Source organism: Pseudophryne corroboree, chromosome 10, assembly GCF_028390025.1.
Source record: "Pseudophryne corroboree isolate aPseCor3 chromosome 10, aPseCor3.hap2, whole genome shotgun sequence".
Lineage (NCBI taxonomy): Eukaryota > Metazoa > Chordata > Amphibia > Anura > Myobatrachidae > Pseudophryne > Pseudophryne corroboree.
The window spans coordinates 140552955-140578374 of record NC_086453.1 but is presented as its reverse complement, the minus strand read 5'-3'; the positions used below and the strand labels follow the sequence as shown (position 1 = coordinate 140578374).

The window sequence follows — 25420 nt, the reverse complement described above, 5'->3', positions numbered from 1 at the left end:
TGGCCCTTGGGTGGCTGGGGGGGGGGACCCCTTGATTGAAGGGGTCCCCACTCCCCCAAGGTACCCCGGCCAGGGGTGACTAGTTGGATATTTGATGCCACGGCCGCAGGGCACGGCATAAAAGTGACCCCCGGCTGTGGCATTATCTGTCCAGCTAGTGGAGCCCGATGCTGGTGTTAAAAATACGGGGGACCCCTACTCTTTTTGTCCCCCGTATTTTTGGCACCAGCACCAGGCGCAGAGCCCGGTGCTGGTTTTAAAAATACGGGGGAACCCCTGTCAATTTCCCCCCCGCATTTTTAGAACCAGGACCAGCTCGAAGAGCCCGAGGCTGGTTATGCTTTGGAGGGGGGACCCCACGCCATTTTTTTTAATGATTTCACCGTTCCAGCATAAAAAAAAAATAAAAAAAAAATAATATTTTAAAAAATATATAAATAATATTTGTGCCTCCAAAAAAAAAAAAAAAAAGTACCTAATCCCTTCTAATATAAATAGATCTGCTATTCCCCCCCAAAAAAACACAAAAAAAAACATGTTTAACATTTTTTTATTTGTTTTCACCCTCCAAAGTGTGGCGGATTGAAAATGACGAATTTGCTGTCTAAAAGCACTGCTGTCGAATTTCCAAACTTGAATTGAATATGCTTTGGTCGAATTGCAGCACTTATATCATTGCAGAAAAGTCGAATTTGCAAAAATTCGAATTTCAAAAAGTCGAATTTTGAAAGTCCGATTTTTGGTCGGAAAGCACTGAATTGCATAGGCGATTTTTTTTTTGGGTCGAAAATGACCCGAAATTCGACAATTTCGGGAATTCGACCACAATTGCATATACCCCTATATATAGCCAACTGAGGAAATGAAAATGCAAATTATTGCGTTCCACTTACAACGTAGAATAAAGCGGGGCAGCTACCAGTTTCATTAATGCAAATGAGACACTGGATAGCTGCAGTTTTGAGAAACCCCGAATCTAAAGGCTATCATAGGTCAGTGTATAAAATAAGCCATTTAAATATCCATTTGACCCCTATCCTCTTGCCCTTCCTTACTTTGCTACTATCACCTGTGTTCATTAAGTTTTAGATGCATATTGCTACAACTAAAATCATCCGTCAGTATGTTCCTCCTCCATCCTGGACCACATGCAGTTAGGGGATTTTCACCAGCCATTAATTGCTCCCCAACATATGGAAAAAGCAGAATTTATCCTTTAGTTAGCGCACAGACAGACAAGCATTACTAATTGTACAAAACCTCTAGAGCAGACGATGGAATTGCTGCAACATGGTAACTGAATTAATGCAGAATTGCAGTCTCTTTATGATGCACAACATACAGTACACATAGACTGGGTAATGTCATTCCTAATACATTTTTAATGGGTCACATGTTTATGGGAGGACAATAAGGCACTGCTAATATTACTGAGAATATAACAATTTAGGATGGGTGATTCTTCATTGAAGTCCTTTTTTTTTTTCTCTTCTTTTTTTGGTAACCACACTGAAAGCTATAAAAGCAAAACAAACAGAGTATGCGAGGCCTATGATTACAGTATAAACAGAGGGGACATTGAAGAGTTTACATTGTATCAAAGGCGTTTGATTATTCTATTGCAACAGAGGAAAATATACACCTGTGCCCAACAGAAGCAATCCTATAGCGGAGAAATTCTCTCCTCCAGCCAATTATTGCTGCGTGCACATCTGCATAGAATTAGTCTTTGTTTCTTTTGGGGTGGGGGGGGGGGGGAGATGGACCTAGGGGAGAATACATAAATTCATTTGGTTTTGACTTCTTGTGCTTAAGCCATATGGAATCTTCCACTGTCCAAAATGAGTAAAATAAAATGTATTTATAATTTAACTTTCATAATTTTTTTTTATTTACCGTTGCTACTTTCATATATAAATATAAATATATATAAAAGTATGTATGTGTGTTTGTGTGTGTGTGTGTGTGTGTGGGAGATTATATAAATTTTGACAGCTATTAATTTCAGTGCAAAAAAAAATAATTGTATCATTGTCTGTCTCTTGTTCTCACAATCAAAACTCTTCTTGTATGCAATGGATTCTGGATTTCTGCTGCACAACTGTCCCACTCTTTCTTTGTAAGGAGACAGAGGCTTGGTCTTATGTTTTGCAATCCATACGGATACTCAATGCAGATCTTTGGATGTACAGTCATCTGTTTCTGAAGCCTTAGGAAGAGGATGATGTTTACCTGGAATAATAACAATAATAAAAATAAATAATTGTAAAACAAACTGATGTTCTAAAACATAAAATGACGGCAAATCAAGACACAATGAGGATCGGCTAAGTGCCAAGTACAAAATAAAGGTGGGATTAATTTTGTCAGTGTTGTCGAATGTGCCCTCCTGGAAAGACAGAATCCAACGGCATTGCAAGCTCTCTGACACCTTATAGAGGTACACAGGGAAACTTGCGATGTCAGAACTACCTTAGGTTGTTGATGGGTGGTCTTCTGTATGCCGGCTGTCGGGCTCCCGGCGCTCAGTATACCGGCGCCGGGAGCCCGACAACCGGCATACCGACACTTATTTTCCCTCGTGGGGGTCCACGACCCCCATAGAAGGAGAATAAAATAGTGTGGCGCGCGTAGCGCGCCACCGTGCCCGTAGCGTGGCGAGCGCAGCGAGCCCGCAAGGGGCTCATTTGCGCTCGCCACGCTGTCGGTAAGCCGGCGGTCGGGCTCCCGGCGCCGGGATGCTGGTCGCCGGGAGCCCGACCGCCGGCCAGCCGTAGTGAACCCGTTGTTGATATGCGCACAGCCGGGTAGCATGGCGATGTCTTGCAGGATATTACATTGAGTTTAATCCCTAAAAAGAAATAGACAACGAAAAACAAAAGAATCATCTTTTAAACGTACTTTGTATTTTCTGTAGGAGGAGAACATTCTGTGGTTGGTCTGTCTGGGAGAGTAGACTGTTGGATCTTATTCTGTTCACTACTGTGCGTGGGGCTGGATTCTCTACAATCAAACACAGATTTACTTACATGTTGAATAAAAAGATTTAAAAATTAACAAAAAATTCCATTCATTTTTAATTATTTTGTTAAACATTGTAGTGGGATCTGTTTGTAATTTATGTGGCTTAAAATGAAAGACTGCAAAGTGGAACATAAGAAAACTAGCAGCTTCAACCTATTAGAACCCAAAATGTGATATCTTGATCCTTACACATACATCATTCACATTTCCTTTATATTTGCCTCGATATACATGAAGACGCAGAAGATGGCTGCATTCCAAACTCCAACTGAGTAGCATGAGCCATAACATGTTCAGGAACAGGCTGTCCTGCTACAGTGTTTGCATAGCGGATAACTGGGCAATAGTCTTCTTGGAGGTTTACAAAAGGTTTCCCTTTTGGGAGAGTCATATAAAACAAAGTAATCTTCTGTCTGGCGATGATCCACAGTGCGCTGAACATACAGTAGATTCAGATGGCTCTAACCACGTCCAGGGAATAGAGGTCCCTTACCAAACGCATTGCTATCTTGAGTGACAGCTGGAACTACAACTACTGGTGAATGTGAATTTTAGCAACTACTTTGGGTTGAAATTATGGTTTCACATGCAAGACTTCACTGTCCTGAAGAAAAATCAGGAATAGGTAGGGGAAAAAAAAATCCTAGTTCAGAAGCCCTACTTGCAGAAGCAATTTCCTGGAGGAACATAGTCATCCAAAAGAAAATTTCTTTGTTCAATCTCACATTCAAATAGTTCCTTCTCTAGAGTTCCAATAACCAAGTTGAGGACCCAGAGAGCCAAAAGAAAAAACCTAGGGGGGCTGGATGTGAAGCACCCCTTGCAGGACGGTCTGGTCATCTGGAACCAACAACCAAGACCTGAACGGTCAGTGTTCCCATGCTAAAACCAGAATCCATCCCAATCCTGAAGGAAAAAAAGTCTTGCTTAACAAAAAGTGAAAGAGGGGAACCCTTTCAGCTCGCATGTCAGCATCTGATAGACCCCCATCTGTCTACAAGGACTTGGAAGGCCTCCAAAGTGGAGGATCATTCTGCAGGATGAAGATCTTCTATATGCAAAAAAGAGTGCTGCTTTGTATGGAATGCGGTGTTCCACCCATTCTCCTGCACAGACTGGCTACTCTTGGTGCCTCCCTGGTGATTTAGATATGCCATCTCCATGACATTGATCAATTGTATTTTTACCAGAAAACCCTGTAGCAGAAACTAAGAACTGGTCATTGCCAAATACATTTTCTTGAGTTCCATTGATGGGAAGGGGTGACTCCTTATGTGTCCACCATCCCTGAAATGCTGACTGTAAAGCAGAACCGCTCCGCAAACTTTAGAATGGGACACGCTCCCCAAACCAAGAATGGCACACGCCTGTGGTAAAAAAAAAAAAACCAAGAAGGGGTACTAAAGGAATAAGCGTGCGGAGGACTATAGTTAATTCAGGGATAAACGATTCTTCCTGAAGTGTGTAAATGGTGAAAACTGCTGTCTCTTAAAGGCTTCATGAACCCCTGCTATGCCTTAACAGTTTCTGTCCAGCACCATCAACAGTTATAAGTAAAGGAATGCAGCCATGACTTCCATACACTTCCTGTCTACAGTACGATAAGGCAGCACTTCTATCTTCTATCGCATCTCAGGACCATTGTAGAAGCTCCAGCCAAATTCTCAATCTACCCCGGTCCAAGAAAAATGTAATAAATGCACAATGAACAAAACAAGTCAGGCTTACAGTAGCATCACATAATGAACTGATATTCTGGGCTCTTTGCTTTTTTAAAAAGCTTTATAATAAAGTGAATGGGCAGGTCAGTTATAGGAATAAGGGAGATTCTATGACTTTAGGTGTTCACACTTTGCTGGGTTTCACTACCCCCCCCCCAAAAAAAAAAAAAAGTAAAATGAAAATTAAATATGGTGTAAAATATGCAGTAGTTCAGAAATATGGTTGTATAATATTTTTTTTTTTTACAAGCAGCATATAATTCAGTTGTATCCAATAATCTACTACATGATGTCATCTTTATTGTTATTGTTTGCCTCACTAAACATAAACATTAGAAAAAAATAGGTTTGAAATAAAGAAATAAAAAAAAAAACACACAAAAAAACCCCTTAACAATAAATATTACAATGGAACAGTGGGAATGTTCTCCTTGCAGCAACACAGGAGAAAAATGGGGAGAATGTATTATAAACATTCATGGTAAAAAAATAAATATATATATTTATTCTAAATAGCAAAATACATTTTAATACATTTTGCATTTAAATAAAATCTCTAAATGAATGCATGAAAAATAAATACCCAGACTGTGGGGGTAGGGAGGGGAGGTAAGATTGGGATTAAAGCAGATGAAAGAAAAACAAAACAATCAAATCAATTAACCAACCAAACTCCTGGACAGGCCTACATTAGACAGACTGCTATACCCTCACATACTCCTCCACTACCCTGCTAGTATTCTAGTGTTCACGCTAGGCTTCTATTTCAGGGCGCCGCCCCGCCCCTTTTCCAGCTGTCAATCTGCGCCCTACCTGATTTCAGCCCCCCTGCTGTCCTTCCACTGCTGTCTGTCATAGCCACACACTGACACGTTCATTCGCTGTCTCAGCTCCCTGACAGCTACTGTATTCCCGGCTGCTGCTCCTCCCCTCTGCGTGCAGCCGCATCGCTAACTGGACACTGCAAGGTCTGGTGAGACAGGAGGGCTGGCGTTGACACTCCCGCTGATGCAAACCCAGCCCTCCTGTCTGTCTGAAGTTTAAAGGAGAGGCCAGCGAGGAACTTAGGGGGACATTTACTAAGCAGTGATAAGAAGGGAGCCAGTGGAGAAGTGCCCATGGCAACCAATCAGTACTAAAGTAACATCTATAATTTTCATACTATAAAATGATACAGAGCTGCTGATTGGTTGATGGAGCAACTTCTCCGCTCTTATCACTGCTTAGTAAATGTTCCCCTTTATTACATGCCAGCAAAATGGTGACAAAGAGCAGCTCCGCAGTGGCATACTCTCTCTCCCTGCAGCTGCTGTGAACAACACTCCAGACTGGCTGTAGTTTCCTGGGTTTGTAACTTTTGGTGCTAGTGCAATGGATACCCCTTTGCTTTAATCTGGCACCACTTTTTTTCTGTTATATAAAACGCCTTGTGCCTCTTTTTATTTTATATAGTACAGTACATCATATTGCCGCCAGATAAAGATACTACAAGGCATTTTATATAGTAGATCATAGTGTTGCCAGATTAAAGGTAATTATGAAGCACAAGCCATTTTATTGTAAAATGCGTTGTGCCTCATTATCTTTATGTGCTCGCTGCCCTCCCCTACTTACTGCATGGATGCAGATGTGGCATTGCATGGAGCACAGTTACAGTCCAGCTGCTGGCTGCAGTGCTGTTACCATGATACTGGCAGGGCTGCATCCACAGAAAGGGGGCGTACCCAGGATACATAACAGCATGTGGGTATCAGGTGGCACTGCTGGCATTACTACCCTACATGTACCTGCAATTAGTATTAGTATGTTTATGTGCATTTATAGATTATGGGAAATTATGTTCGTATGTTTAGCGCTAGGCTGGACAAGACCCCCAGAGTGATAAGGGGGCATTAGGGAGGCCAATCCCGGGATCGGAATCGGCGGGATCCCGGGATTTGGGCCCAAAAATGCTGGGATTTGAATCCCGGGATTGGAGCATCCAATTCCGGGATTCACGGGATTACACTGCGCATGTGCGGGAGGGAGTGTGTGTAAGTAATACTACTTACACTTAGGCGGGCGGCAGCCATAGACGAATGCTGAACGCGGCGGCACTTCAAATGTGGCGCCGGCCGCCAGCCAATCAGAGCTGGCGGACCGGCAGCCAATCAGGGAAGCTGCCGCGGCAGCCAATCAGGAGCGACTGCTGCGGTCGCTTCCCTGATTGGCTGCTGGTCCTCCAGCTCTGGTTGGCTGGCGGCCGGCGCTTCATTTGAAATGCCGCCGCGTTCAGTGTGTCCATGGCTGGCGCCCACCTAATAGTAAGTGGTACTTACACCCACCCTCCCGCGCCGCTACCAACCCTCCCCGCTACCTACTGTACACCCTCCCGCCCAGCTACCTACACCCTCCCGCCCAGCTACCTACACCCTCCCGCCCAGCTACCTACAACCTCCGCACCGCTACCTACAACCTCCCGCCAAGCTACCTACAACCTCCGCACCGCTACCTACACCCTCCCGCCCAGCTACCTACACCCTCCCGCCCAGCTACCTACACCCTCCCGCTCAGCTACCTACACCCTCCCGCCCAGCTACCTACACCCTCCCTCCCTTCCCCGCCGCTACCTACACCCTCCCGCGCTGCTCCCTACACCCTTCTTCACTGATCCCTACTGCAATCCCGGGAATCCCGGGATTGATCGTTTTTCAATCCCGAATCCCGGGATTGAAAAAACGGCCCGGGATTGGCCTCCCTAGGGGGCATGTTGTGAGGCCACACCCCTTTCGCACCTCAGACACGCGCAGCTCTGCCCTCCTTGGTGTCTAGCATCCTGCCCTAATTCTACTAACCGTACAGGCGCAGGAAAACAAATAGCAGCTTGAAGCACTTTATATGATATTCGGAAACAATAGACCATATGATAAACAGCATACAGACTTCCTCCATGTGACCAAGTGTTGCAAAATAGCTATTCTGAAAGCGAATGGCAGCCAATTATACTGCAGCAACACGTTCTGTCTATATTCAGGCTCCAGGAACCAGGATGCTTTTTAAATACGCACTTTACAGGACAAGATTCGAAAAATAAATAAATAATAATAAAAAATTATATATATACATATATATATATATATATATATATATATACATACATACATACACACACACACACACACACACACACACACACACACACACACACACAGTCTTTATCAAGGTGCATGAACGATAGACCACTAGGAAACTAAAGGGGGTACTCACGGAGAGATCCATGCTTAAAATCTAAGCAATCTGACTAGATTGCTTAGATTTTAAGCACAGATCACTCGTGTGTATGCCCCTCAGCGATAACGATGCGCGGCCCCGCACATTGCTATCGCCGGTGCTAGATTGGCCTGCATGCAGGCCAATCTAGCACGTCGCTCTTTTCACCCGCTGGGTGAAATGAGTGGCCCCTGTCCACCCCCGCATCGCTCAGCACACATCGCGCTGTGCTGAGTGGCGGGAGAGATGTGTGCTGAGCAGTTCGCTCACCACACATCTCTCCCATCTATATGGGGCTTTAATCAAACCAATCTCTTTTCTTCTAGGTACACTTGCACACAGTCTTTGAAGGAATTCGGCAGGAAGATTGTTCCAAACATCTTGGAGAACTAACCCCAGATCTTCTGTTTATGTAGGTATGCTCAAATACTTCTGTCTCTTCATATAATCCCAGACAGAGTTGATAATGCTCAAGATTAAGGCTCTGTGGGGGCAATATCATCCTTTCCAGGACTACTTGTTCTTTATGCTGAAGATAGTTCTTAATGACATTGGCTGTATGTTTAGGGTTGTTGCCTAGATTTAGGTTTAGGGTTTTTGCAGCACAGATTTGGGTCCAATGAGAGACCTCCCTGATAGTATTGCATGGTGATATAAGTACTTGCTTTAACAAGGAGTCCTGGAAGTGATTATATGGCCCCCACAGAGCCCTGATCTCAACATCATCAAGTCTGAGATTACATGAAGAGACAGACGGATTTGAGCAAGTCTACATCCACAGAAGATCTGTGGTTAGCTCTTCAAGATGTTTGGAACAACCTGCCTGCTGAGTTCCTTCAAAGACTGTGTGCAAGTGTACCAAGAAGAACTGATGCTGTTTGGAAGGCAAAGAGTGGTCACACCAAATATTGATTTGATGTAGATTTCTCTTCTGTTCATTCAGTTTACATTTTGTTAATAGTTTTAATTTTATCTATTAACACTACTATTTTGAAAGCATTCTTACTTTACAGCATTTTTCCACACCTGCCTCAAACTTTTGCACAGTACCGTATACATAGAAAAAGAAGTGTTTTGGTAGACTTACCATGGTTAACACTCTTTCTGCGAGGTACATTGCGTTCCACAGAGAAACAGTAAGATTTTACTTACCGGTAAATCTATTTCTCGTAGTCCGTAGTGGATGCTGGGGACTCCGTAAGGACCATGGGGAATAGACGGGCTCCGCAGGAGACATGGGCACTTTAAGAAAGAATTTAGATTTTGGTGTGCTCTGGCTCCTCTCTCTAAGTCCCTCCCCCAGACCTCAGTTAGAGAAACTGTGCCCGGAAGAGCTGACAGTACAAGGAAAGGATTTTGGGAATCCAGGGTAAGACTCATACCAGCCACACCAATCACACCGTATAACTTGTGATAACTTTACCCAGTTAACAGTATGAACAATCACAGAGCATCAGATAAACTCTGATGCAACTATAACATAACCCTTATTTAAGCAATAACTATATACAAGCATTGCAGAAGAAGTCCGCACTTGGGACGGGCGCCCAACGGACTACGAGAAATAGATATACCGGTAAGTAAAATCTTATTTTCTCTAACGTCCTAGTGGATGCTGGGGACTCTGTAAGGACCATGGGGATTATACCAAAGCTCCCAAACGGGCGGGAGTGCGCGGATGACTCTGCAGCACCGAATAAGCAAACACAAGGTCCTCCTCAGCCAGGGTATCAAACTTGTAGAACTTTGCAAAGGTGTTTGAACCTGACCAAGTAGCCGCTCGGCAAAAGCTGTAATGCCGAGACCCCTCGGGCAGCCGCCCAAGAAGAGCCCACCTTCCTTGAGGAATGGGCCTTAACTGATTTAGGCAGCGGCAACCCAGCCGCAAAATGAGCCTGCTGAATCGTGTTACAGATCCAGCGAGCAATAGTTTGCTTTGAAGCAGGCGCCCCAAGCTTGTTGGAAGCATACAGGATAAACAAAGATTCTGTTTCCCTGACCTTAGCCGTTCTGGCTACATAAACCTTCAAAGCCCCGACCACATCCAGTGACTCGGAATCCCCCAAGTCAGTAGTAGCCACAGGAACCACAATAGGTTGGTTTATATGAAAGGATGAAACCACTTTCGGCAGAAATTGTGGGCGGGTCCGCAATTCTGCTCTATCCGCATGGAAAACCAGATAAGGGCTTTTATGTGACAAAGCCGCCAATTCTGACACACGCCTAGCCGAAGCCAAGGCTAATAGCATGACCACCTTCCACGTGAGATATTTTACTTCTACCGTTTTGAGTGGTTCCAACCAGTGTGATTTCAGGAAACTCAACACCACGTTAAGATCCCAAGGTGCCACTGGAGGCACAAAAGGGGGCTGAACATGCAGCACTCCCTTTACAAACGTCTGAACTTCAGGCAGAGAAGCCAGTTCTTTTTGAAAGAAAATGGATAAGGCCGAAATCTGAACCTTAATGGAACCCAATTTAAGGCCCAAAGTCACTCCCGACTGTAGGAAGTTAAGGAAACGGCCCAGCTGGAATTCCTCCGTAGGGGCATTCCTGGCCTCACACCAAGCCACATATTTTCGCCATATACGGTGATAATGTTGAGCCGTCACATCCTTCCTAGCCTCTATCAGCATAGGAATGACCTCATCCGGAATGCCTTTTTCTGCTAGGATCCGCCGTTCAACCGCCATGCCTTCAAACGCAGCCGCGGTAAGTCTTGGAACAGACAGGGCCCCTGTTGCACAAGTCCTGTGTTAGAGGCAGAGGCCACGGGTCCTCTGTGAGCATTTCTTACAGATCTGGATACCAAGTCCTTCTTGGCCAATCCGGAACAATGAGTATTGTTCTCACTCCTCTTTTTCTTATGATTCTCAACACCTTGGGTATGAGAGGAAGAGGAGGAAATACATAGAGCGGCTGGAACACCCACGGTGTCACCAGTGCGTCCACAGCTATCGCCTGAGGGTCTCTTGACCTGGCGCAATATCTCTGCAGCTTTTTGTTGAGGCGGGTTGCCATCATGTCCACCTATGGCAGTTCCCACCGACTTGCAATCTGCGTGAAGACTTCTTGATGAAGTCCCCACTCTCCCGGGTGGAGGTCGTGCCTGCTGAGGAAGTCTGCTTCCTAGTTGTCCACTTCCGTAATGAACACTGCTGACAGTGCGCTTACGTGATTCTCCGTCCAGGGAAGAATTCTGGTGGCTTCTACCATCGCCACCCTGCTCCTTGTGCCGCCTTGGCGGTTTACATGAGCCACTGCGGTGATGTTGTCTGACTGAATCAGAACCGGTTGGTCGCGAAGCAGGGACTCCGCTTGACATAGGGTGTTGTATATGGCCCTTAGTTTCAGGAAGTTGTTGGAAATTTCTTCCCTGTGTGACTGCCCCCCACCCTCGGTGGCTTGCATCCGTGGTCACCAGGACCCAGTCCTGAATGCCGAATCTGCGACCTTCGAGAAGGTGAGCTCTCTGCAGCCACCACAGGAGAGACACCCTGGGGGATAGGGTGATTAACCGATGCATCTTAAGATGTGATCCGGACCACTTGTCCAGTAAGTCCCATTGGAAGGTCCTCGCATGGAACCTGCCGAAGGGAATGGCCTCGTATGAAGCCACCATCCTTCCCAGGACTCGAGTGCAGTGATGCACTGACACCTGTTTTGGTTTTAATAGATTCCTGACCAGTGTAATGAGCTCCTGAGCTCTCTCTATCAGGAGATAAACCCTTTTCTGGTCTGTGTCTAGGATCATGCCTAGGAGAGGCAGATGAGCTGTAGGAACCAACTGCGACTTTGGAATATATAGAATCCAACCGTGTTGCCGTTACACTTCCAGAGAAAGTGATACGCTGTTCAGCAACTGCTCTCTTGATCTCGCTTTTATGGGGAGATCGTCCAAGTACGTGATAATAGTGACACCTTGCTTCCGCAGGAGCACCATCATTTCCGCCATTACCTTGGTGAATATTCTCGGGGCCGTGGAGAGACCAAACGGCAACGTCTGAAATTGGTAATGACAATCCCGTACCGCAATTCTGAGGTACGCCTGATGAGGTGGATAAATGGGGACATGAAGGTATGCATCCTTTATGTCCAGAGTCACCAAAAAATCTCCCCCTTTCAGGCTTGCAATACCGCTCTTAGCGATTCCATCTTGAACTTGAACCCTTTCAGGTATATGTTCAGGGATTTTAAATTCAATATGGGTCTGACCGAACCGTCTGGTTTCGGGACTACAACATGGTCGAATAATAACCCCCTCCTTGTTGAAGGAGGGGAACCTTGACCACCACCTGTTGAAGATACAATTTGTGAATTGCAGTTAACACTGTTTCCCTCTCGTGGGGGGAAGCCGGCAGGGCCGTCGGTGAGGGGGCATCTCCTCAAAGTCCAGCTTGTATCCCTGAGACACAATATCTATCGCCCAGGGATCTAACAGGGAGTGAACCCTCTTGTGGCTGAACTTACGAAGGCGTGCCCCCACCGGGCCTAGCTCCGCCTGTGGAGCCCCAGCGACATGCGGTGGATTTTGTAGAGGCCGGGGAGGACTTCTGTTCCTGGGAACTAGCTGTGTTGTGCAGCTTCTTTCCCCTGCCCCCACCTCTGGCAAGAAAGGACGCACCTCGGATTTTCTTGTTTCTTTGTTCGAAAGGCTGCATTTGATAATGTCGTGCTTTCCTAGGCTGTGCAGTAATATAAGGCAAAATATCAGAATTACCAGCTATAGCTGTGGAGACCAGGTCCGAGAACCCTTCTCCACACAATCCTCAGCCTTCCATATGCCTCTTAAGTCGGCATCATCTGTCCATTGCATATTCTACAGGACACGTCAAGCAGAAATAGACATAGCTTTGACTCTAGGACCCAGTAGACTCATGTCTCTTTGGGCATGTTTTATATATATATATCTCTTAAGACAGCATCTTTAATATATATATCTCTATATATACATATATCTCTATATATCTCTCTCTCTCTCTCTATATATATATATATATATATATATACATACTAGGGTCTCAATCTCTGTTGATAAGGTACCTGTCCACGCTGCCACAGCGCTATAAACCCATGCCGACACAATCGCCGGTCTGAGTAGTGTACCAGAATGTGCACGCTATCTGCAGGATCCCTGAGAATAGCTGTTACGTCAGGGCTACCTTTTGGGCAAACGTGACACCCTAGGGGAAGATTCCCATCGTATCCTGGCCCTAGTGGGGAAAGGATACTCCCTGAGAATTCTTTGTGGGAAACTGCAGTCTCTTGTCTGGAGATTCCCGCTCTTTTTCATCATGAGAGGAGGGAAATTTACCTCAGCTTTCTTCCCCTTAAACATGTGTACCCTTGTGTCAGGGACAGATGAGTCATCAGTGATATGCAAATCATCTTTTATTACAATAATCATATATTGAATACTTTTCTGTCATTTTGGCTGTAACTTTGCATTATCGTAGTCGACACTGGAGTCAGACTCCGTGTCGATATCAGTGTCTATTATTTTTGAGCATTGAGAGACTCTGAAGGTCTCTGCGACATAGGGACAGACATGGGTAGATTTCCTGTCTGTTCTCTAATCTTTTGTGCAATAAATTCACCTAAGCACTTAATTACACATATCCAAACAGGTGTCGGCGTTGTCGACGGAGACACCCTCTCACACACATTTGCTCCATCTCCTCCTTAGGGGAGCCTTTTACCTCAGACATGTCGACACACACGTACCGACACACCACACACTCAGGGAATGCTCATCTGAAGACAATTCCCCCATAAGGCCCTTTGGAGAGACAGAGAGAGAGTATGCCAGCACACACCCCAGCGCTATTAACCCAGGAATAACACAGTAACTTTATGTTAACCCAGTAGCTGCTGTTTATATTGATTTTTGCGCCTAATTATGTGCCCCCCCTCTCTTTTTACCCTCTTCTACCGTGTAACTGCAGGGGAGAGGCTGGGGAGCTTCCTCTCAGCGGTACTGTGGAGAAAAAACATGGCGCTGGTGAGTGCTGAGGAAGAAGCCCCGCCCCCTCGACGGCGGGCTTCTGTCCCGCTTTCATGTACAATTTTGGCGGGGGCTCATACATATATACAGTGCCCAACTGTATATATGCAAACCTTTGTCAAAGAGGTCTCTAATTGCTGCCCAGGGCGCCCCCCCCTGCGCCCTGCACCCTTACAGTGACCGGAGTATGTGGGTGTAGTGTGGGAGCAATGGCGCACAGCTGCAGTGCTGTGCGCTACCTCATGTTTAGACTGGAGTCTTCTGCCGCCGATTTCGAAGTCTTCTTGCTTCTTTCCCCCGGCTTCTGTCTTCCGGCTCTGCGAGGGGGACGGTGGCGCGGCTCCGGGATCGGACGACAAAGGGTGAGATCCTGTGTACGATCCCTCTGGAGCTAATGGTGTCCAGTAGCCTAAGAAGCAGGACCTATCTGCAGAGAGTAGGGCTGCTTCTCTCCCCTCAGTCCCACGATGCAGGGAGTCTGTTGCCAGCAGAGCTCCCTGAAAATAAAAAAAAACTTAACAAAATACTTTCTTATAGCAAGCTCAGGAGAGCTCACTAAACAGCACCCAGCTCGTCCGGGCACAGATTCAAACTGAGGTCTGGAGGAGGGACATAGAGGGAGGAGCCAGAGCACACCAGAATCTAAATTCCATCTTAAAGTGCCCATGTCTCCTGCGGAGCCTGTCTATTCCCCATGGTCCTTACGGAGTCCCCAGCATCCACTAGGACGTTAGAGAAATTGGGGTGTAGAGTGGATCTTGATCCAGAGGCACCAATAGGCTAAAGCTTTAGGCTGTTCAAGGATGCATTGGGGCCTCCTCTATAACCCCGCCTCCAGGCACTGAGAGCTCAGTTTCGTTAACCAGTCCAATGCAGGAACAGGAAAGAGAGAAGGTAGATGTTAGTAACATAGAACCACATTCTCACGACAGGAGAAGGTACCAGCGGCTAATGCCATACAAACTTAAAGAAGCTAAGTTGGGGTGAGCGCCCTGTGGAACCCAATGTACCTTGCAGGAAGAGTGTTAACCATGTAAGTCTACCATAACACTACTTTTCTGCAGCAGGGTACATTGGATTCCAGAGGGAAACATCGGGGATGTCCTACAGCAGTTCCTCAAAAGATGGGAGGCGCCATAGCGGATATGAGAATCCGGCATCCAAAGGAAGCATCCTGGGAGGAAAAGGTAACAAAGGCATAAAACCTAAGAAATGTGTTCATTGAGTACCACGTAGCCGCACAATTGTTCTGGGGACATGCCACGGCGGGCCGCACAAGAAGGTCCAACAGAACGAGTAGAATGGGCTTTAATAGCAGCAGAAGCTGGGAGTCCAGCCTGCACATAAGCTTGTGCAATCGCCATTGTAATCCACCTGGCCAAGGTTTGCTTATTTGCAGGTCAGCCACAATTGTGGAAACCAAACAGGACAAAAAGGGTATATGACCTCCTGTTGGAGGCAGTTCTCTCCACATAGATACGGAGAGCCCTAACCACATCCAAAGAGCGTTCGTTGGGAGACAAGTCCGAAGAGATAAAGGCTGGAACTACAATCTCTTGGTTAAGATGAAAAGATGACACCACCTTAGGTAATTAACCCGGTCAAGTTAGTAGAACTGCCGGTCACGGTGAAATATCAGAAAGGATGGATAACAGGACAAGGCGCCTAATGCCGACACCCATCTTGCAGAGGCAATAGCCAGCAAGAACAGGACCCTGGCTGTGAGCCATTTAAGATGAAAAGATGACACCACCTTAGCTAAATAACCCGGTCAAGTTCGTAGAACTGCCCGGTCACAGTGAAATATCAGAAAGGGTAGACAACAGGACAAGGCGCCTAATGCAGACACCCATCTTGCAGAGGCAATAGCCAGCAAGAAAAGGATCTTGGCTGTGAGCCATTTAATGTCCACCGACTCAAGAGGTTCAAATGGAAACTTTTGCAGGGCATTCAGTACAACAGTCAGATCCCATGGAGCCACAGGAAGCACATAGGGAGGCTCAGTCCGAAGGACACCCTGAGTGAAAGTATGAATGTCAGGTACAGACGCAATTTTTCTCTGAAACCATACTGACAAGGCAGATTTGTGAACCTTGAGGGAAGCCTAAGTCAAGGCCTCATTGCAGAAAGGCCAGAATTCTGGACGTTCTGAATCTACATGCATCATAATTCTTATCAGCACACCAGGTGAAGTAAGAATTCCAAACCCTGTAATAAATCCGGGCAGAGGCCGGTTTGCGGCCTTTCAACATAGTCTGAATAACCGCCTCAGAAAAACCTTTGGCCCTCAGGAGGGATGCTTCAAGAGCCACGCTGTCAAAGCCAGTATGGCCAGGTCTGGGTAGACACAAGGGCCCTGTACGAGGAGGTCTGGGCGCTGAGGAAGTGGAAGCGGACAAACAGTCGACAGACCCTGCAGGTCTGAGAACCAATGCCATCTGGGCCATGCTGGAGCGATTAGAAGTAGCGATCCTCCTCGTTTGAACTTCCGTAGGACCCTGGGCAGAGGTGACACTGGAGGGAACACGTAGGGCAGCCAAAAGTTCCATGGAATTGCCAGTGCATCCACAAACGCTGCCTGAGGACCCCTGGTCCGAGAACCTTGTAATTGTGTTGAGACGCCATCAGGTCTATATCTGGTAGACCCCATCTGTCCACTAGGAGTTGAAAGGCTTCTGGATTAAGGCTCCAATCTCCGGCGTGCACGTCCTGGCAACTGAGGAAGTCTGCTTCCCAGTTTAGGGACAACCGGAATGAACATTGCAGATATTGCTGGCAGATGGCGTTCCACCCAGCGAAGGATTTTTGACATTGCCATCATTGCCAAGCAGCTTCGAGTACCACCTTGATGGTTTATGTATGCCACCGTGGTGGCGTTGTCTGACCATACTTGAATAGGCCTGTTCTGTTCCAGAGGCAGGGCAAGAGATTGAACACCGCCCTCAGCGCAAGAATGTGCTATGTTTATTGGGAGGAGTGATTCCTCCTTTGTCCAGCGACCCTGAAAAGAGTGCTGTTCCAAACCGTACCCCAACCCCTCAGACTGGCGTCCATTGTCAGCAGGACCCAGTTGAAGATCCAGAAGGGATGGCCCCTGCTTAATTGCTGGTCCTTTAGCCACTAGATGAACCTCCGGAGTTAAAGTGATCATGTGAGATCTGATCCGATGAGGTAGGCTGTCCCACTTGGGAAGGATCAACATCTGTAGAGGGTGAAAATTAATTTGAGCGTACTTTACCAAGTCAAATGCCGACACCAGCAGGCCAAGTACTTTGGGGCGACAAAGGAAGCATCTTATCCTGTCCTGAAGCTTCAGGTTCTTTTTCTGGGAGACAGAAACAGCCGCTGACTGTGTGTGTCCAGAAGTGCCTCCAGGTGCACCATGCTCTGAGCTGGGACCAGCGAGGACTTCTTCCAATAGATAAGCCACCCGTGAGCTTGCAGGAAGGTTAACGTCAGTTGCAGATGACTGAGGAGGACATTGTGGGAAGTTGCCAGAATCAGCAGTTCGTCCAGATACGGCAGGATTCTGACACCCTGACGACGGAGATGGGCCGTCATCACGGCCATGACCTTGGTGAAGATCCAGGGAGCCATAGTCAATCCAAATGGCAGAGCCTGGAATTGATAGTGGAGGTTGCAAATAGCAGACCGCAGAAACTGCTGATGTGAGATGGCAATAGGTATATGCAGGTATCAGGGCCGGCGACAGGGGAGGCCAAAGGGGACACCTGTACTGGGCCCCAATGATATGCCACTTAGTGCCTGGCAGGGATGTGAGCAGTCTTGTCCAAATAGGACAGTGAGCTGTAGTGTAGGCAGTGTGGGCTCAGCCTGAGAGTGACAGGAGCATCTCACACACTTTGACTGTGTGGCGAGAATATGTTCGGGTCCAGCTCTGTTGCAGGCATTTACAGGACATGGCAGCAGCTACACTGGCCAGGATTCCCATGCCTCTTCTGGTGGGATGTGAGGACCACATGGTAGATGCTGTGCGGTGTTCGGGTCTGGATACTGGGGAGTGCAGTGCATGCGAGTCTCTCCCCAGGGTAAGATTGGTGAGGGGATACAGGATTTGGGATGGGGGAGCTGGGAATGCAGCATGGAGTCATTGGGGAGAGATGGACTGTGGGGTGTGTGGGAGGAAGGAAAGAGGGAGATAAAGACTGCGGTGTTTGTGGGGGGAGAACAAGAGGTATACAGATTTATGTATGTGTATAAAAAAAATGTATATATATATTTATTATTTTCAGTTTCTTAAATTACATTGTGTATATATTACACACACACACACACACACACACACACACACACACACAGGGGCAAAAAAGTATTTGGACAGCCACCGTTTGTGCAAGTTGACCCACTTAAAAAGATGAGAGAGGTCTGTAATTTCCATCATAGGTACACTTCAACTGTGAGAGACAGAATCTGAAAAAAAAAAAAAAAAAACCCAGGAAACCACATTGTATGATTTTTAAACAGTTTATTTGTATATTCTTGTGGAAAATAAATATTTGGACAATCAAAAAGTTTAACGCAATACTTTGTAATATAACCTCGGTTGGCAAATACAGAGGTCAAACGTTTCCTGCAGTTCTTGACCAGGTTTGCACACACTGTAGCAGGTATTTTGGCCCACTCTTCCATGCAGATCTTCTCTAGATCGGTCATGTTTTGGGGCGGTCGCCGGGCAACACGGACTTTCAACTTCCTCCACAGATTTTCTATTGGGTTGAGATCTGGAGACTGGCTAGGCCACTCCAGGACCTTGAAATGCTTCTTATGGAGCCACTCCTTAGTTGCCCGGGAAGTGTGTTTGGGGTCATTGTCATGTTGGAAGACCCAGCCACGTTCCATCTTCAATGCTCTTACTTAGGGAGGGAGGTTTTTGCCCAAAATCTCACTATACATGGCCCCATTCAACCTCTCCTTAATACGGATCAGTCGTCCTGTCCCCTTTGCAGAAAAGCAGCCTCAAAGCATGATGTTTCTACCCCCATGCTTCACAGTGGGTATGGTGTTCTTGGGATGCCATTCATCATTTTACTCCCTCCAAACACGGCGAGTGGAGTTTATACCAAAAAGTTCGATTTTGCTCTCATCTGACCACATTACATTCTACCAATCCTCCTCTGGATCATCCAGATGGTCACTGGCAAACTTTAGACAGGCCTGGACATGTGCTGGCTTAAGCAGGGGGATCTTTTGGGCGTTGCAGGATTTCAATACATGACGACGTAGTGTGTTACTAATGGTAACCTTTGTGACTGTAACCCAGCTCTCTTGAAGTCATTGACCAGGTCCCCCGTGTAGTTCTGGGCTGATTCCTCACTTTTCTCAAGATCACTGATACCCCACAAGGTGAGATCTTGCATGGAGCCCCAGGTCGTGGGAGATTGTCAGTGATCTTGTATTTCTTCCATTTTTTTAATAATTGCGCCAACAGTTGATCTCTTTTCACCAAGCTGCTTGCCTATTGTTGAGTAGCTCATCCCAGCCTTATGCAGCTCTACAATTTTGTCTCTGGTGTCCTTAGACAGCTCTCTGGTCTTGGCCATGGTGGAGAGGTAACAGTCTGACTGTTTGAGGGTGTGGACAGGTGTCTTTTATACAGATAACCAGTTCAAACAGGTGCCATTAATACAGGTAACGAGTGGAGGATAGAAGAGCTTCTTAAAGAAGCAACAGGTCTGTGAGAGCCAGAAATCTTGCTGCTTGGTAGGTGTCCAAATATTTATTTTCCACAAGAATATACAAGTAAATTGTTTAAAAATCATACAATGTGATATATATATATATTTATATATATATATATATATAAAATCTGAGATCTGAGGGGGCCCCAGAAAATAAGATTTTACTCACCGGTAAATCTATTTCTCGTAGTCCGTAGTGGATGCTGGGGACTCCGTAAGGACCATGGGGAATAGCCGGGCTCCGCAGGAGACTGGGCACTCTAAGAAAGATTTAGTACTACTGGTGTGCACTGGCTCATCCCTCTATGCCCCTCCTCCAGACCTCATTTAAGGAAACTGTGCCCGGAAGAGCTGACATTACAAGGAAAGGATTTTGGAACCCAGGGTAAGACTCATACCAGCCACACCAATCACACCGTATAACTTGTGATAAACTTACCCAGTTAACAGTATGAACAAACAGAGCACCAACCAATGGATGCCAACATAACATAACCCTTTAGTAAGCAATAACTATATACACGTATTGCAGATAGTCCGCACTTGGGACGGGCGCCCAGCATCCACTACGGACTACGAGAAATAGATTTACCGGTGAGTAAAATCTTATTTTCTCTAACGTCCTAGTGGATGCTGGGGACTCCGTAAGGACCATGGGGATTATACCAAAGCTCCCAAACGGGCGGGAGAGTGCGGATGACTCTGCAGCACCGAATGGGCAAACACAAGGTCCTCCTCAGCCAGGGTATCAAACTTGTAGAATTTTGCAAAGGTGTTTGAACCCGACCAAGTAGCAGCTCGGCAAAGCTGTAATGCCGAGACCCCTCGGGCAGCCGACCAAGAAGAGCCCACCTTCCTTGTGGAATGGGCTTTCACTGATTTTGGATGCGGCAATCCAGCTGCAGAATGAGCCTGCTGAATCGTGTTACAGATCCAGCGAGCAATAGTTTGCTTTGAAGCAGGAGCACCCAGCTTGTTAGATGCATACAGGATAAACAGCGAGTCAGTCTTCCTGACTCCAGCCGTTCTGGTTACCTAAATCTTCAAAGCCCGGACTACGTCAAACAGCTTGGAATCCTCCAAGTCACAAGTAGCCGCAGGCACCACAATAGGTTGGTTCAAATGAAAAGATGACACCACCTTTGGCAGAAATTGCGGACGAGTCCGCAATTCTGCCCTGTCCATATGGAAAACCAGATAGGGGCTTTTACATGACAAAGCCGCCACTTCTGACACACGCCTAGCCGAAGCTAAGGCCAACAGCATGACCACTTTCCACGTGAGATACTTTAGCTCCACAGTCTTAAGTGGCTCAAACCAGTGGGATTTCAGGAAACCCAACACCACGTTAAGATCCCAAGGTGCCACCGGTGGCACAAAAGGGGGCTGAATATGCAGCACTCCCTTAACAAACGTCTGAACCTCAGGCAGTGAAGCCAGTTCTTTTTGAAAGAAAATGGATAGGGCCGAAATCTGGACCTTTATTGACCCTAATTTTAGGCCCATAGTCGCACCTGACTGTAGGAAGTGCAGGAATCGACCCAGCTGGAATTCCTCTGTAGGGGCCTTCCTGGCCTCACACCAAGCAACATATTTTCGCCATATACGGTGATAATGCTTTGCTGTCACGTCCTTCCTAGGCTTTATCAGCGTAGGAATAACTTCATCCGGAATGCCTTTTTCCGCTAGGATCCGGCGTTCAACCGCCATGCCGTCAAACGCAGCCGCGGTAAGTCTTGAAACAGACAGGGCCCTTGTTGCAACAGGTCCTGTATGAGAGGCAGAGGCCATGGGTCCTCTGTGAGCATTTCTTGCAGTTCCGGGTACCAAGTCTTTCTTGGCCAATCCGGAACAATGAGTATTGTTCTCACTCCTCTTTTTCTTACAATTCTCAGCACCTTTGGTATGAGAGGAAGAGGAGAAAACACATAGGTGTTACTAGTTCGTCCACAGCTATCGCCTGAGGGTCCCTTGACCTGGCGCAATACGTTTTTAGCTTTTGTTGAGGCGGGACGCCATCATGTCCACCTGTGGCAGTTCCCATCGATTTGCAATCTGCGTGAAGACTTCCTGATGAAGTCCCCACTCTCCCGGGTGGAGGTCGTGCCTGCTGAGGAAGTCTGCTTCCCAGTTGTCCACTCTCGGAATGAACACTGCTGACAGTGCGCTTACGTGATTCTCCGCCCAGCAAAGAATTCTGGTGGCTTCTACCATCGCCACCCTGCTCCTTGTGCCGCCTTGGCGGTTTACATGAGCCACTGCGGTCTGACTGGATCAGAACCGGTTGGTCGCGAAGCAGGGTCTCCGCTTGACTTAGGGCGTTGTATATGGCCCTTAGTTCCAGGATATTGATGTGATGGCAAGTCTCCTGCCTTGACCACAGCCCTTGGAAATTTCTTCCCTGTGTGACTGCCCCCCACCCTCGGAGGCTTGCATCCGTGGTCACCAGGACCCAGTCCTGAATGCCGAATCTGCGACCTTCGAGAAGGTGAGCACTCTGCAGTCACCACAGGAGAGACACCCTGGCTCTGGGGGATAGGGTGATTAACCGATGCATCCGAAGATGTGATCCGGACCACTTGTCCAGTAAGTCCCATTGGAAGGTCCTCGCATGGAACCTGCCGAAGGGAATGGCCTCGAATGATGCCACTCTCCTTCCCAGGACTCGAGTGCAGTGATGCACTGACACCTGTTTTGGTTTTAATAGATTCCTGACCAGTGTCACGAGCTTCTGAGCTCTCTCTATCGGGAGATAAACCCTTTTCTGGTCTGTGTCTAGGATCATGCCTAGGAGAGGCAGATGAGCTGTAAGAACCAACTGCGACTTTGGAATATATAGAATCCAGCCGTGTTGCCGTTTCACTTCCAGAGAAAGTGATACGCTGTTCAGCAACTGCTCTCTTGATCTCGCTTTTATGAGGAGATCGTCCAAGTACGTGATAATAGTGACACCTTGCTTCCGCAGGAGCACCATCATTTCCGCCATTACCTTGGTGAATATTCTCAAGGCCGTGTAGAGACCAAACGGCAACGTCTGAAATTGGTAATGACCATCCCGTACCGCAATTCCGAGGTACGCCTGATGAGGTGGATAAATGGGGACATGAAGGTATGCATCCTTTATGTCCCGAGTCACCATAAAATCTCCCCCTTTCAGGCTTGCAATAACCGCTCTTAGCGATTCCATCTTGAACTTGAACCCTTTCAGGTATATGTTCAGGGATTTTAAATTCAATATGGGTCCGACCGAACCGTCTGGTTTCGGGACTACAACATGGTCGAATAATAACCCCCTCCTTGTTGAAGGAGGGGAAACTTGACCACCACCTGTTGAAGATACAATTTATGAATTGCAGTTAACACTGTTTCCCTCTCATGGGGGGAAGCCGGCAGGGCCGTCGGTGAGGGGGTATCTTCTCAAAGTCCAGCTTGTATCCCTGAGACACAATATCTATTGCCAAGGGATCTAACAGGGAGTGAACCCACTTGTGGCTGAACTGACGAAGGCGTGCCCCCACCGGGCCTAGCTCTGCCTTGCGGTGGCTTTTTGTAGAGGCCGGGGAGGACTTCTGTTCCTGGGAACTAGCTGTGTTGTGCAGCTTCTTTCCTGTGCCCCCGCCTCTGGCAAGAAAGGACGCACCTCGGACTTTCTTGTTTCTTTATTCGAAAGGCTGCATTTGATAATGTCGTGCTTTCCTAGGCTGTGCAGGAATATAAGGCAAAATATCAGAATTACCAGCTATAGCTGTGTAGACCAGTTCCGAGAACCCTTCTCCACACAATCCTCAGCCTTCCACATGCCTCTTAAGTCGGCATCATCTGTCCATTGCATATTCTACAGGACACGTCAAGCAGAAATCGACATAGCTTTGACTCTAGGACCCAGTATACTCATATCTCTTTGGGCATTTTTTATATATATATATCTATATATATCTATATATATCTATATATATATATATATATATATATCTATCTATCACTTAAGACAGCATCTTTAATATATATATATATATATATATATATATATATATATATATATCTCTATATATACATATATATGTATATGCATACTAGGGTCTCAATCTCTGCTGATAAGGTACCTGTCCACGCTGCCACAGCGCTATAAACCCATGCCGACACAATCGCCGGTCTGAGTAGTATACTAGAATGTGCACGCTATCTGCAGGATCCCTGAGAATAGCTAGTGCTACCTTCTGTGCAAACAGGACACCCTAGGGGAAGATTCCCAACACATCCTGGCCCTAGTGGGGAAAGGATACTGCCTGAGAATTTTTTGTGGGAAGCTGCAGTCTCTTGTCTGGAGATTCCCGCTCTTTTTCCTCATGAGAGGAGGGAAATTTACCTCAGCTTTCTTCCCCTTAACATGTGTACCCTTGTGTCAGGGACAAATGAGTCATCAGTGATATGCAAATCATCTTTTATTACAATAATCATATATTGAATACCTTTCAGCCATCTTGGCTGTAACTTTGCATTATCGTAGTCGACACTGGAGTCAAACTCCCTGTCGTTATCAGTGTTTATTATTTTGGATAGTGAACATTGTGAGATTTTGAAGGTCTCTGTGACACAGGGACAGACATGGGTAGATTTCCTGTCTGTTCTTTAATCATTTGTGCAATAAATTCACCTCAGCACTTACACATATCCAAACAGGTGTCGGCGTTGTCGACGGAGACACCCTCTCACACACATATTTGCTCTATCTCCTCCTTAGGGGAGCCTTTTACCTCAGACATGTCGACACACACGTACCGACACACCACACACACAGGGGATGCTCTATTTGAAGACAGTTCCCCCACAAGGCCCTTTGGAGAGACAGAGAGAGAGTATGCCAGCACACACCCCAGCGCTATATGACCCAGGAATCACACAGTAACTTAGTGTTAACCCAGTAGCTGCTGTATATATTGTTTTTACGCCAAATTTATGTGCACCCCCCTCTCTTTTACACCCCTCTCTATCGTGCAGGGGAGGGCCTGGGGAGCTTCCTCTCAGCGGAGCTGTGGAGAGAAAATGGCGCTGGTGAGTGCTGAAGAAGAAGGCGCCGCTCCCTCAGCGGCGGGCTTCTCCCGCGATTTTGTGTAAAATTAATGGCGGGTGCTCATGCATATAACAGTGTCCAACTGTATATATGCTGCTTTTGCCAGGAGGTACTTAATTGCTGCCCAGGGCGCCCTTCCCCCCGCGCCCTGCACCCTACAGTGACCGGAGTGTGTGGGTTAGTGTGGGAGCAATGGCGCACAGCTGCAGTACTGTGCGCTACCTCATGTGAAGACAGGAGTCTTCTGCCGCCGATTTCGATGTCTTCTTGCTTCTGCCGGCTTCTGTCTTCTGGCTCTGCGAGGGGGACGGCGGCGCGGCTCCGGGAACGGACGACCAAGGTTAAGATCCTGTGTTCGAACCCTCTGGAGCTAACGGTGTCCAGTAGCCTAAGAAGCGCAACCTAGCATCAGTTAGTAGGTTTGCTTCTCTCCCCTAAGTCCCTCGTAGCAGAGAGTTTGTTGCCAGCAGAAGCTCTCTGAAAATAAAAAACCTAACTAAAATACTTTCTTATTAGCAAGCTCAGGAGAGCCCACTAAAAGCACCCAGCTCTGGCCGAGCACAGATTCTAACGGAGGTCTGGAGGAGGGGCATAGAGGGAGGAGCCAGTGCACACCAGTAGTACTAAATCTTTCTTAGAGTGCCCAGTCTCC

General features: G+C 46.9%; 1 protein-coding gene across 2 annotated transcripts in view; it reads right to left on the bottom strand.

Moving 5' to 3' along the window:
• Positions 1–1359: 1359 nt before the first annotated feature.
• The window catches only part of PPP6R1 (protein phosphatase 6 regulatory subunit 1), a 329328-nt gene continuing 305267 nt past the window's right edge, over positions 1360–25420 (bottom strand). For both annotated transcript variants that reach the window (XM_063942823.1, XM_063942824.1), the window contains 2 exons: positions 2902–3003; positions 1360–2232 (listed from right to left, as the gene is read on the bottom strand). In XM_063942823.1, the coding sequence (XP_063798893.1) occupies positions 2229–2232; positions 2902–3003 (106 nt within the window). In that variant the 3' untranslated portion in view covers positions 1360–2228. The remainder of the gene's footprint in view (positions 2233–2901; positions 3004–25420) is intronic.